The sequence below is a fragment of the Actinia tenebrosa genome, unplaced genomic scaffold (genome assembly GCF_029948245.1).
Source record: "Actinia tenebrosa isolate PJP-AT-01 unplaced genomic scaffold, QUT_ActTen_1.0 PGA_scaffold2__45_contigs__length_23673736, whole genome shotgun sequence".
Lineage (NCBI taxonomy): Eukaryota > Metazoa > Cnidaria > Anthozoa > Actiniaria > Actiniidae > Actinia > Actinia tenebrosa.
In genome coordinates, this window is record NW_028292579.1 from 11,472,084 (window position 1) to 11,484,590 (window position 12,507).

The window sequence follows — 12,507 nt, forward strand, 5'->3', positions numbered from 1 at the left end:
AGATGGTGTTGTTCCTGATGAGTTAGATTCGAAATTAGTGCCTGGAAATTTTCAAAGTGTTTGCCACCACGTTGTATGGACTCACAACACAAATGATCTATTGTTACTCAAAATGATTCATTTAAGACCTTTTTCGTTAAGGTAAATGTTTTAAATGAAAAACTGATTTTGATCGTTTTCCATAGAAACGTTATCGAAGTTCTGTAAACGCAGCATAGTTAGATGCTCTATAACAACGCTACGCTAAGCTTGGACAACTTGTTCTCACTTGTCAACACTTTTGAACTTGAGATAGAAATGCTTTATAGTGGACATTTGTGCAATGCTTTACTAGGAAGAAGTGATTTTTTCCTTTAATTCCAGGAGTTATTATTATCTAGTTGTAACGTTTCCCTCAAAGCAACAAGAAGACATGAAATTATGTCTCGATCGAATTGTTACTCCTACTACTTTTAGTTGGAATAACTCATAAAGCTTTTTCTCTCTGTTATCAGAGATAACACAAAAGAATCTAATTATGCTGAATATGTTTCTATTTTGAGAAACAGTAATGGCCAATGCCTGATTTTTTTAACCAGAGTATTATATAGAAACAAACTAAAATAGAAGCGCTCTAAAAAGCGTTATAAAATAACTCTCCACGATTCGTTAATACACGAAATTAAACAAATGCCCAAGGTTTATGATATTTTTCTATGAATGCTGTATGTCTTTAGAATAATATTGTCAGTGGGGTGCAATCATCAGTATGATTAGCCACACCCTTAGAGCACATGGTAACTCCTAGAGCTGTGTTGCTATCTGCTCAATAGTAGATCTTTTAGCCAACTTTGTTGGTAATTCAAAATAGTCCTTTAGTATTAGTAGTTCCTGTTATGAAAATTTGTTAGTATAAAACTTTTTCCATTTGTTTAGATATTCATTATTGTTATAGCATTAAGTGCTGTTTTGATAAATTCAGATTTGATCTGCCTTTGTGATATTCAATAGGCTCTTTGCAGCTCAGTAATCACGTGCTGATTAATTCACTGAGAGCAAATGAATGAACATCTTGATTCCCATGGGTGAAATATACTGGAGAGCAAACAAAATTTCTACAACCTGTTTCGAGAGATCGTAATAAAACTGCATTTCGTAACACACTGGTTACAGATCGTTTCATTCAGTTCTTTACGAGTAGCTATAAAGAATCTCCAATTTAAAATAAATAAATAAATGTTGCTCACCAGTACAGACACGTGACCGTTAACTGCAAAGGGCCTATTATAGATTGTTTGAGGTTAGCTCCAACTTGTTACCAGTAACAGGAGCGAGGTACCAGCTGACATTATGTACACACATGCTTTTGACCTTAACCTTGTCCCATCAGGTGACACTGGGTCTTTGCCAGGAGAACATTTCCTGTAAATTTGTTTGCTGTCAGGAACCATTTCCTGAGCTGCATTCCTGAAGGCTGGTAAAGAATTTGAGCTAAGCTATTGTTGATGCTGTTGTAAACTAGCATCAAATTGCTTATCATCTTATATTTTTCTACCTTTAACAAATAGTTTACCACCCATAGAATTTAATTACATGAATATAGTGTGCAGTGTTCAAAAATATCGAATCATTCATCTAATATATTTGGGTAAAGCAACAGTTTTAAGACTTCAAAATGTCCAAGGCTTCTAGTTCACTATTAGAAAAACATTTTCTCAACACTAAAAATAGAGTATTGCAACTATAGATAATGAACAATTATTGTTGAGAATTTTAGGCTCTTCATAAGATATCATCTTGATGAAAACCACAGATTTTATTGATAAAATATATTTTAGGGTTTCTCCAATTACGACAAGACTTAAGGAACATCTTGATAAGAATGATAACCTTGTCATATAATGAAGGAATGGAAGTATCCTGTGGTTTAAAACTTTTAAAGGAAATTCATTATTTTGTGCCATGCATGTGGCTGGTAGTTCTGTTTCCAAGTCTTAAAACTGTTGTCGACAATTTTTAAATTGCTCTTTATCCATTAAATTTATGGTCATTAATGACCACTTTTTTATGTAATTTGATTGGAAATTATGATAATAAAGAATTATCTAATTGTTTTTGAAGCTTGTTATATTTTGGGGTCTGGGGGTAATGTTGTGTAATTTCCCAATTTTGGGAGAAAAAAGATTCGTTTGTCAATGTTCAAGGCCTAACTAGATGCAAGGAATGAAGAAAGAAGGAAGTAAGAGCAAGGTAACATTTTGCTACACTGGTGCCTTAACACTATACCTTTTGTTTATTGTTATACAAAGAACATCATAGTCTTTTCATTATAATCTTGCTTTCCTTTGGCTTTCCTTCCTATTTTATCTCTGCTATGGCATTGGGAAGGAAAGCTCACTAAAGCATTTTTATGTGACATCACAGTGGACATGTTGGCATACCAAAACAATACATTTTCTATCCTGGGAACTGAACTCTATTTTAATGCAAGAACTGTGCAGAAAGTTTCTAATGTTTGGCACACCAATGTGGTTGCCTTATCACCTGAGTGAAAAAGCTCTTTAGGATTAGCTACTCATGAATGAAAATATAACTATTTCAAAAAGATTACTGCACCTTGCATGTCGAAAATTTCATGTTGTGACGTTATGTTGATTGGATTCTTGTCTGATGGTGCAGTTTGGGTTTGGTGTGCAACATGCTACCTTTTTGGAAATAGCTGTTGACTAAATATCTCTTGCACAGTGCTTGATATTAGAATTTTTGGAATGGGAAATGCGGTAAAAAGACCCTACTGTTCCCATAAAGTGGCAAAAGAAAAGTGATGGTCACTTTCCCTTGATTTCAATTGCATTGTTCTAATGACTGCAAGGTATAGGATGAACCAGTACAACAGACGTCTCTTTTTGCCAAATAAAATGTGTTTTAGCAATGAATGAAAATAAACAGCTTATGCTAGAACCCAGCTACATAAAGTCTTTGATTCTGGGTAAGCAATAGCTAGTTAGTAATATATTAAAATATCAGGCCATGAGACTTAAGCAACTCTTCAAATTCTATTTAATACACAAATAATAAATATGCCAGACTGACTTTCCAGTTGAAGCATGGAAAATGTTCTTAAGATATTCCTCACAGGTGAAAAAGATACAATACACAAATAATCAACCACATATAAATAGAATCTTTACAAATTTTGCATATTTGTTTTGTATGATGAATGAAGCTTTGACAAATTAGAAGAGAATAAGAATGACATTAAATTCTGTATACGATCGCAGCTGTCTTCACTGCTACATGCTGATCTGGACAACCATTGCGACAGGGAAATGAAGCAATATAATACTACTGTCAATCAAATAAACTATTCAGTACCTTTACACTCTGATCAATGGCATTGGTTTGCCTGATTTTTTTTTGTCAAAACCATTGTCTCAATTGACAGCACATATCAATGAAAACTGTGGTAAAAGGAAAAAATTTTCATCAAGAGTACAAGATGAGTATGAATGTATTTACATTGGCAACTGAAAGGACTTCATTGTGCAGTACCAAAGTACAGAAGCACTAACTTTTGTCTGAACAGACTGTATTTTGATTGTATCATTTATATTTTTACCATCATCAGATTATCGATTGTGTTTTTTCAATGTTTAAAACTCATCAACTAATAAGTTTGGGCTAGGTACCAGTGCGGGGTCCGGTTACGCGAGTATATCCCCCAGCAAGGAGGTAACCATGGCAACCGGGCCACAACCCAACACTGGTGCCTGTCACACTGTTAAAACAGTGGAGATAATACTTACCTATGATGACTGAACTTGACCATATAGAGGAGGGAGGGGCAAATTGTACGATGGCAAGGATGCAAAGATGGCATACAAGCTACAAGCCAGCTAGTGAACACGCCACCCGGAGCGTGGGCGCGTGCGTAGCATGGATGGTCCGCTGGCCAACGGTGCTTAGGCTAGCAGGCTTAGTTGTGGTTTTAACTTTGCCTAAATTACATTTAGCCCCATTTAAAACTCATCAACTAATAAGTTTGGGCTAGGTACCAGTGCGGGGTCCGGTTACGCGAGTATATCCCCCAGCAAGGAGGTAACCATGGCAACCGGGCCACAACCCAACTTCCAACCTCGACCAAGGGTGCTTGGTAGAGAACATGTGACCGGTTACCAAATTGTACGATGGCAAGGATGCAAAGATGGCATACAAGCTACAAGCCAGCTAGTGAACACGCCACCCGGAGCGTGGGCGCATGCGTAGCATGGATGGTCCGCTGGCCAACGGTGCTTAGGCTAGCAGGCTTCGTTGTGGTTTTAACTTTGCCTAAATTACATTTAGCCCCATTATAACATTTGCTCTATTTTTTTACCGAGTTTTTTATTTATCAAATTTGTAGGGAAATTAGGAAGGGTTTGAAAAGCATTCCTTGTTTCTGTACATCTAAATTATGAGAGAAGAACGGCTTGGCAGAGCTTGAGTCTTTAGGGGGAAAATGAATTTCTTTTAATATTGATAAAAATAAATTCACTTTCTCTTTCTCTTTCAATTGATATTTAAATTATATTTCCTGAAATTACTTATGTATGTCAGTAAAACAATTTAAACTTTGAACATCCTGTTTTGCACAAAACATTCAGATTTTATCACATTTTGCCAAAAATCACGTACGAAATTGCCCTATACTAACTAATAGTATCTATTTAGTGACTAATAGTTGCTATTACTCGACCAGAACATTCATCATACGAAGACAAATACACAAGAGACCATTTGTGTCTTTTGTTTAATAAATGTTCTGGTTGAGTAATAGTGACTATTAGTCACTAAATAGATACTATTAGTTAGTATTTAGTTTGATTTTATTTCACAGTTTAATTGCATCCGCTCTATTCCTATTTCCAGTGTTGCTAAAACTGCCACAAATTTAGATTGGTATTATTAGACTAAACAAATTATTAAGAGAAAGAAAGGGTCAAGGGTGGAAATGCTTAGTTAAACAATTTGAATTTAGGTTTCTACGAGACGTATTTTGTCTGTTGTGTTTGAATAAATTTGAATAGCAAACTGTAAATTTTCCAGATTTAACAATTTGATTTTACGCCTCCAGCGTTTAAGTTTTTGCTAAGATCTTTAAAAAAACAAAGAATAATCCCATTTCAAGTTCGCCTTTGCTCAGTCTTAGCCTCGATCATGCACAAATGTGTTCTTATTAAGGTCCATTCTATAGTAAGGGATGTACGTACTACGAAAAAATACGAGTTGATTAAAATGCCACGAGTTTTGGTTGAATAGCTGAATATCATAACACACAACCAAGACTAAGGCTTAGCAAAGAGAACTCAAAACTGGAATATTCTATAAATGATTTGATCGCTACATAAATTGGAGTAGGTGATATATAAAGTGGGTTTCCTGTGGTGTGATTTTTGCCCGATGGGATTCTTTGCTGTGTTGTGTGAATAGACTGCTTTAACTTGGGCATAGTATTATCCCATTTCATTCCATGAACAATTCAGCTACTCTTTAGAATAAGATTCCATGTTTATGTATCTTCTTAAGCACTAAGAAATGATACTCTAAAGGAGGACACATGATCTGAAAAGGAACACATGTCGAGGCCCAAGCCAAAGAGGTCATTTTCCCACAAGAACAGAGTTGTGATTTAGTATAAACAAACTAGAAAGACTATAGACAGTAATGGAAACCTTAGAAACCCAGCAAAATGAGAATTAGCTGCTTTTGATACATCCCCTTTCCTTCACTGTTCGGGTCCAGCAGTTTGTTTATACTGATACTAGAGCGGATGTAATTAAACTGTGAAATAAAATCAAACTAAATACTAACTAATAGTATCTATTACACAACCAGAACATTTATTTAAACAAAAGACACAAATGATCTCTTGTGTATTTGTCTTCGTATGATGAATGTTCTGGTTGAGTGATAGCAACTATTAGTCACTAAATAGATACTATTAGTTAGTATTTAGTTTGATTTTATTTCAAGGTTTAATTGCATCTGCTCTAATAGCTCTGTTAGTAGGCTATAGTAGCAAATCAAATCAGAATGTAAAAATTGAAAATACTCTTATCCGCCACCATGAAATCCTGGTTTAAGTCCTAAGCTTACAAATGCTCATTTATAAGTTTTTTTTTTGGCTTATGTATGACCAGGGGGGTAGTTTTTATCTGGAGGTGGGAGGCTTTATATCCGGAAGGAAAAAGAGTTTGGAATGAAGAGGACATTATTTCTTTCTCTTGTTTTCCCAACTCCAATAACTCTTATGTCATAAACTCCATAATGCTTATAACCAGGAGAAAAGGGCTTATGACTCTAAGGATATTAAATTTTGTTTTAGTAAACTAGTGAGTGGACTTATTACCAGAATTTTATAGTATCTTGTCTATACTATACGGATATATTCTTACAATGGCGTTTGTATTTGGAATCAATGTGGTACAGCATGGCATTTAGCTGTCTTCCTGGCCCTACTTCGTAAAACATGCTTGGCTTCTGATCAGCTATTATATTTTGGACGAGTGTCTGCCATTGAACTGGCTGAACAACCTGTTCAACCAATAACCTGTTGAAAAGTGAAGGATATTTATTACATAACCATGAAAATCAATGGCAGAATACTTATAAAACAAACAAACAAACAAAATTAATATTACTGAACCCTGAAAAGTCAGAGAATGGGTACCTTGAAGATTAGGATATAGCTTTTTGGGTTTAGGAGAGAGAGGATAACCAGAGATCCAAGATTAATGTAGAATAGTCCTGTTCAAAGATCCCTGTACCATCTTGAAAATAACCCTTGTTGCATCGAAACAAGAATGGCTGAGTTGTACCTTTAATTAAAAAAACCATAATAGTCCAAGGTCATCATTGCAAGGTAACCCTGCTCTTGCTTCGATGCACAGGCTACCTTTTAAGACGGCAAAGGGGACTATCTATCTTTTTAACACTCGAGGAAATATATTGTCTATCATACCCCCTCGGAGGACTAGCAAGGACCATGTAAGGTTACTTTGATATGGGTTTGTTTTAGCACTTTTGAATAAACTTTTAAGGGTAGCATGACCTATCAATAACAGAAAAAATGTAATTTACTTGGTGTTGAGAAACGCATGTTGACCATGCAGAAAGTATTACTCATCTTCCATCTTCCAAGTCATAGGAAACTCATCGCTGAAGTGTACCAACAACATTTTATTTGAGTAGACACAAAGGATCTTTTATCTCTACTTACATTTTAATTTCTTCAACTGAGCTGAAAGGTTTCCCAGTCACATTAGAATATACTGGTATTTGTGGGATAGAGATTGCAGTACCATTGAGGGTGTCTTTTAAGATAGGCTGGGCTGAAGCCATGAGGGAAGTGTGGAAAGCTCCACTGACTGGAAGCTGTTTGACATCTTTGGCCCCATGCTGAAAATTACCAAAACAAGTAAGATAATGGCCCACTTCCAAGATATGCTTTGCTTATCAAGCAAAAAGATTTCAATACCAGGATATGTGCTAGATTAAATACATTCCTCCTCGATCAATCAATCAATCGTTAATTTCATCACGTATCGTCCAGGAGCTGATTAAGCTCGTTCAAAATACAAATGTGCAAAATCACTGAGCATTATGCTCGAAGCCTCAAATTATTGAAATGTTTGCGTGTGACAAGTGAAGCATATTTTGGAAGTGGGCTATTTTTCCTTCAAAATAAAATCTAAGAGGCAACGCGTATGAGAAAAAATTGAACTTTATTAGTTGCTCCTGTGCTTGGAGGTTTTTTCCAGGTTCTCCATTTTTCATCCCTCTGCAAAAATTGACTATTCAAATGTGATCCTGAAATGGGGGCCAAAGGAAGTGGGTAGTATCGTGGTGTATGGGTTAACCAGGTATGTCATCAGCTTCCAAAAAGCCAAGTGGGACTTTGGTTCTCCTCACTTACATAAAATAAATAAAATTTCAGGAGATTCGAACAGGGCACCCTTGGGGCCAAATGATTAAAATTAGAATTTGAATAGAATTTGTCTGACAATTCCCGTACAAGATGATACTACCAAGTGCTACCAATGAAGTGCTACCCTTGTAAGACAAGGATGATATTTCAATTCTAGCTAATTTAGCAAGCAGTTGAGCTGTTTCTTCTTACTTTTATTTTCCCATACTGTAGAATATATTCTATAACATCCATTGTACCAGCAATAACGTGGCCTTTTGGATACAAAAAATTAGCAACCATTGCCATTGGTGCTTGGTGTGGATCTTGAGAATGTGCTAGGGTCTTGGCTGCCTGACAAAGATCTTTAATAGCCTTGTCTTGCAGTCCTTTAACTGTTATCATGCCACTTGGGTGCCTTTCTGATGCAATTTGCATAGCTTTAGCTCTGATATGTATGACCCTAAGAGCTGTAAAAGAACAACATGACTACCATATCTAATAATCCTATAGAATCTCGTTTTTTTATCATTTCCCATCCAGAAACTGGTAATGTTTCATCATTGGTATACTAGCTTTGGTTATAATTAATATCTCTGTGATTATTAATGTTTGTAATGTGAGGACGTCTCATTCACCAGTTAACTTTTTGGAACACTACACCAAGCTGACCTCATTGCTGGCACTGAGAGTGATTTATGTTTTTTGTTTTGTTTTATTTATTTATTCATTTATTTATTTAATTCTTTCTTTCTTTCTTTTTATTTATTATTTATTAATTTTTTACTGCCAGGGTTTGTTGCCTCCTTCATTTTCATCCCCAAATTGGAGACAGGACTGCCATTGAATGTGGTCATCTGACCTCTGCAAGTGAAAGCCAGGAGCACTAACCACTGCGCCACCAAGCCCTCTCATCTTGGGTATATGTAGGCTTCTCCATAAGACAGTCCTTCCCCCAATTATAAGCCCCCCATATGCTGACAAATTTTCTCCCAGTTTTAAAACCCTGGATATAAGCCCCCTTTACTTATGGAAGCCTGTTATACACTCTAATAGCGCATTGACAGTCTGTTATAGTTTTTCTAAACAATAAGAGCACCTGTGTAGAAGGCTAATGTACAAACCACTTATAAGAGATATGAGACAAAACTTACCATCTTCCAGTGAAATTGCTTTTGCGAATACTAAGGCTGCAAATTCACCAATACTGAAGCCAGCTGTTGCACAGACTGAGCTCATTGACTGCTCATATCCAGAAATATGTTGAAAACAAAATCAAAAAACAGATCTTATCATTTGATATAAAAACCAGTTCATTCATATATTTTTCAAAACTTTGGAATCATTAATCTTGGATGCCAGATATAACAATTAAAAGCCTAATGTGATTTATAAGTAAAGTTTTTTCTTCCGTTCTTTCATCCCTATCATCTAAAGAGTAAAGTAGATTGCATTGAGTGGTTAGCCACCCCCTTTCGAGTTTAAAAATATTAAGAATAAGATAAGGTAAAACCTAAAAGAGCTGCCATATGTAATGCCACTTCTTTTATGTAACAGTCACCCCCCTTGAAATTGTTTTGGATCTGCCACAACTGCTTATCACCCCACCCCCTCACTAGTTTGATTTTATAAGCTTCTGGTGTAGTGGTGGGGGAGGGGGGGGGGGGGTTCTTTAGGCCCTGAATTAATATTTGGTGTTTGAAGGTACTTTATTTGGCACAGACTTCAAATTCAAATCCCTCCCCACCCCCTCCCGACCCCCCTCTGCCATTTTCCCTACAGTACTATAGATGGGTTATGCCATGGTTAAGATGGCTTAATCCAGTATCCTATTTTAGACTACAAACTTGAGTACAGACTATACTTTTAGATTATAGTATAACATTACAAGTACTATAAATGTTAACCTTGGCTCCTCAACACTTCCTCACCGAGTCACCATGGTAACGGTACGACTCTAGCCCAGCAAGAGACGCCATTACAACAGCCAGCTGACAGTTTTCTGTCTTCTGTAACTCTTCTATTGGTCCTTCAAGACATAGTTTTAACAGGTCAAAACCGATGATCTTGTGTGCTCTGCTAAAAAGCGTTTGGAGCCAAGTTTCTTTGATAAATCGCCCACACATTCCTACAAACTGGGATCCCTGCCCAGGAAAGAGCAAAGCCTGTCTGCATACGTCACTGCTCTCTTTAGAAACAAATCTCTTATTTCCCTGCAACCATCTTCTGAGGGCAAAGTTCCTTGGATAAAACATTTAGGAAACTTTCTCGTCTGTCAGAGCAAGTTTTTGGTAATTTTTTCCTTCTTCTTGGGCGCCGCCATATTGAATTAATTACCCACAATGCCTTATAATTAATAATTCCCACCACAGGAAATCCACTACTCAATACTATGATGATATTAAATTATTTGTTTAAATTATTTGAACTCATAATTTTTTAATCAAAATAGACAAAATTATTTAAAAACATTTGTTCTACTGCAACATAATTTGAATTTAAATCTATCAAATTTAATACTTATATTTTAAAAAGTGACCAAATTAATCCTTTCTTAATTTACTCAATAGATACTCTTTCTCTAAATAAAGAAATCAAAAACAAAGGAGATTTCAAATGCAAAAAGAAGAAATAAAAAGAAAAAAATTAAAATAATTTATTATGTGACTGCACTACAGTAGAGGGGCTGAGTCAGCGGTTTTCGGTCATGCGTCGTGATCACGAGAATTTTGTTTTTGCCAAAAAATGGAGGAAGATGTGAACCTAAAGTTTGACGGATACGACGAAGACTTGAACGAAAATCCTTTCTTCAAATACATAAAGACCAAGAATAAGCCCTTGTACGATGAAGTAGCTGATAATCGATGGATTGTAAGTATGTCTGGATAAATTAAACTTAAATATATCTGTTCAGTCGAATCTTTAAATTACCTTTGTTGTGGCTTATTCTTGCTTAGGCTCAAAAATCCAAGCCGAATTAATTGTTTTTTCACCAAAGCGTAACAAATATTTCTGTCCTGCTAGTAAGATTCTTAGATAATTTTGCTGCTGCTTAAAGCAGATATTTGCTTTGCTTTAGACATTTGAAATTTAAATGTGAAGTAAATCAAACAAAATGACCAGATGACATTCCTTCCACATACCAACTAAATTCCGTATAATATGCAGTTCAGTAACATTTGTTCTGAATTTTTCTGAATTAAGATTTGTGTACCACGAAAAGGCACCCTATCTCGCTCCAATCACACTGTCAACGATGTGGAGAACCATATACTGTACCCACATCCTTTAGACAAAGGCTCGAACTTAACTGACTTCAAAACTCTCAATGGAAAGGTAAACATATGACACATACGCTTAATACGCAGGCAACTAGATAATTTAACATTTATTGTTTAATTTATAATACCCTTGGGTGAATAGGCTGGTCAGTGATTATTTGCAGATTTGCAGAGTGAAGGGATAGTGTCATGTTCAAGCTTCCTGACCAGCCCCTCCCCTTTTTTCAAATTTCTGGTTCAGGTCCCGCCAGGGCATTTTGTCGTATGTGAGTGAGTTGCTTGTTGGTTCTCTCCTGTGCTTCAAGGGTTTTCTCCACATTCTCAGGTTTTCCTTCCTCCGCAAAAATCAATGTCTAAAACCCAATTGGGATCCAGTGGAATCTGATATATTATTGATATATTGATTTTTTTTAAATATTTCTGCAGTCATAATAGTCAATTTTATTTAGAGAGGGTGACATGTGACATGATATTTATATTTATATTACAATAATATATAATAATATGCGACACACTATTGATTTACTCCTGTTTGTCACTTGTATATTTTCTTTTATACGCTCCAACCTGAGGGCATGTGTTTATTCTAAAAAATCAATTATAAATTTTCAATTATGTATTTATTATTTTAAAATATTTTTATAGACTGTAAAGGTAAATGAAGGATTCATTGTGACAACTGAAGGCTTTGAAGATGTTAAATCTGTAAGTATATAATATTGCAGTGGAACAAAATTCTTGTAACTGTGTGATGGAATAATGTTGTGTGTATATATGCTGTCAAATTATAGGCATCTTAGAATAAACCAGTGACCTTATGTTCCTTAATAATGGAAACTTTATTCTTTTTCTTGAATACAGTTGTAAATCTCTCTACGTATAGGCAATTAACAACTGGCTACTTGAAATTGAATACAGTTGTAAATCTCTCTACGTATAGGCAATTGACAACTGGCTACTTGAAATTGATTGATATATAAATGATATAGATATATATATTTAAAAAAGAATTTTAATTTCATTAAGTCTTGGCTTTCCCAAATCTTATTTTTACAACAAAATATATGATACATGGCTCTAATGGCAAGATTTATTATTTTTTGATTATATAGTGTTGTTGTTTTTTGTCAACTCCAATATAATAATAATAATAATAATGATGATGATAATAGTAATGGGAGTTTCTTATATAGCGCATTTCAAATATCTCAATGTGCTTTACATTTATGATTAGTGGAGGACTTTACAGGCTGCATACAGTATGTTCCTTTGTATCATATCCCAGCCAGCTACTTCAGTCTT

The 12,507-nt window shown here is 35.3% G+C and overlaps 2 protein-coding genes across 2 annotated transcripts in view; one reads left to right on the forward strand and one right to left on the reverse strand.

The window, feature by feature from the left end:
* Positions 1–5,536: 5,536 nt before the first annotated feature.
* On the reverse strand, positions 5,537–10,239 carry LOC116300612 (malonyl-CoA-acyl carrier protein transacylase, mitochondrial). Its single transcript, XM_031709517.2, has 5 exons — positions 9,856–10,239; positions 9,079–9,166; positions 8,138–8,394; positions 7,238–7,416; positions 5,537–6,568 (listed from the first exon to the last, which is right to left on the reverse strand). Exons 1-5 carry the CDS (start codon positions 10,177–10,179, stop codon positions 6,394–6,396), a joined length of 1,023 nt encoding a protein of 340 aa, XP_031565377.1. The 5' UTR covers positions 10,180–10,239; the 3' UTR covers positions 5,537–6,393.
* Positions 10,240–10,651: 412 nt separating this feature from the next.
* LOC116300602 (ankyrin repeat domain-containing protein 27) overlaps positions 10,652–12,507 on the forward strand; it is a 28,772-nt gene continuing 26,916 nt past the window's right edge. Inside the window, exons 1-3 of the mRNA XM_089034287.1 lie at positions 10,652–10,795; positions 11,129–11,260; positions 11,851–11,910. Coding sequence (XP_088890413.1) covers positions 10,670–10,795; positions 11,129–11,260; positions 11,851–11,910 — 318 coding nt within the window. The 5' untranslated portion in view covers positions 10,652–10,669. The remainder of the gene's footprint in view (positions 10,796–11,128; positions 11,261–11,850; positions 11,911–12,507) is intronic.

Bases quoted from the DNA above. Each gene is read 5' to 3' on its own strand.
- LOC116300612 (XM_031709517.2), bottom strand. From the start codon at position 10,179: ATGTTTTATCCAAGGAACTTTGCCCTCAGAAGATGGTTGCAGGGAAAT. The intron at 8,395-9,078 runs GTAAGTTTTGTC...GTTCTTTTACAG, and splicing joins AGCAATTTCACTGGAAGATG to CTCTTAGGGTCATACATATC. The intron at 6,569-7,237 runs GTAAGTAGAGAT...ACTTTTCAACAG, and splicing joins TCAGTTGAAGAAATTAAAAT to GTTATTGGTTGAACAGGTTG.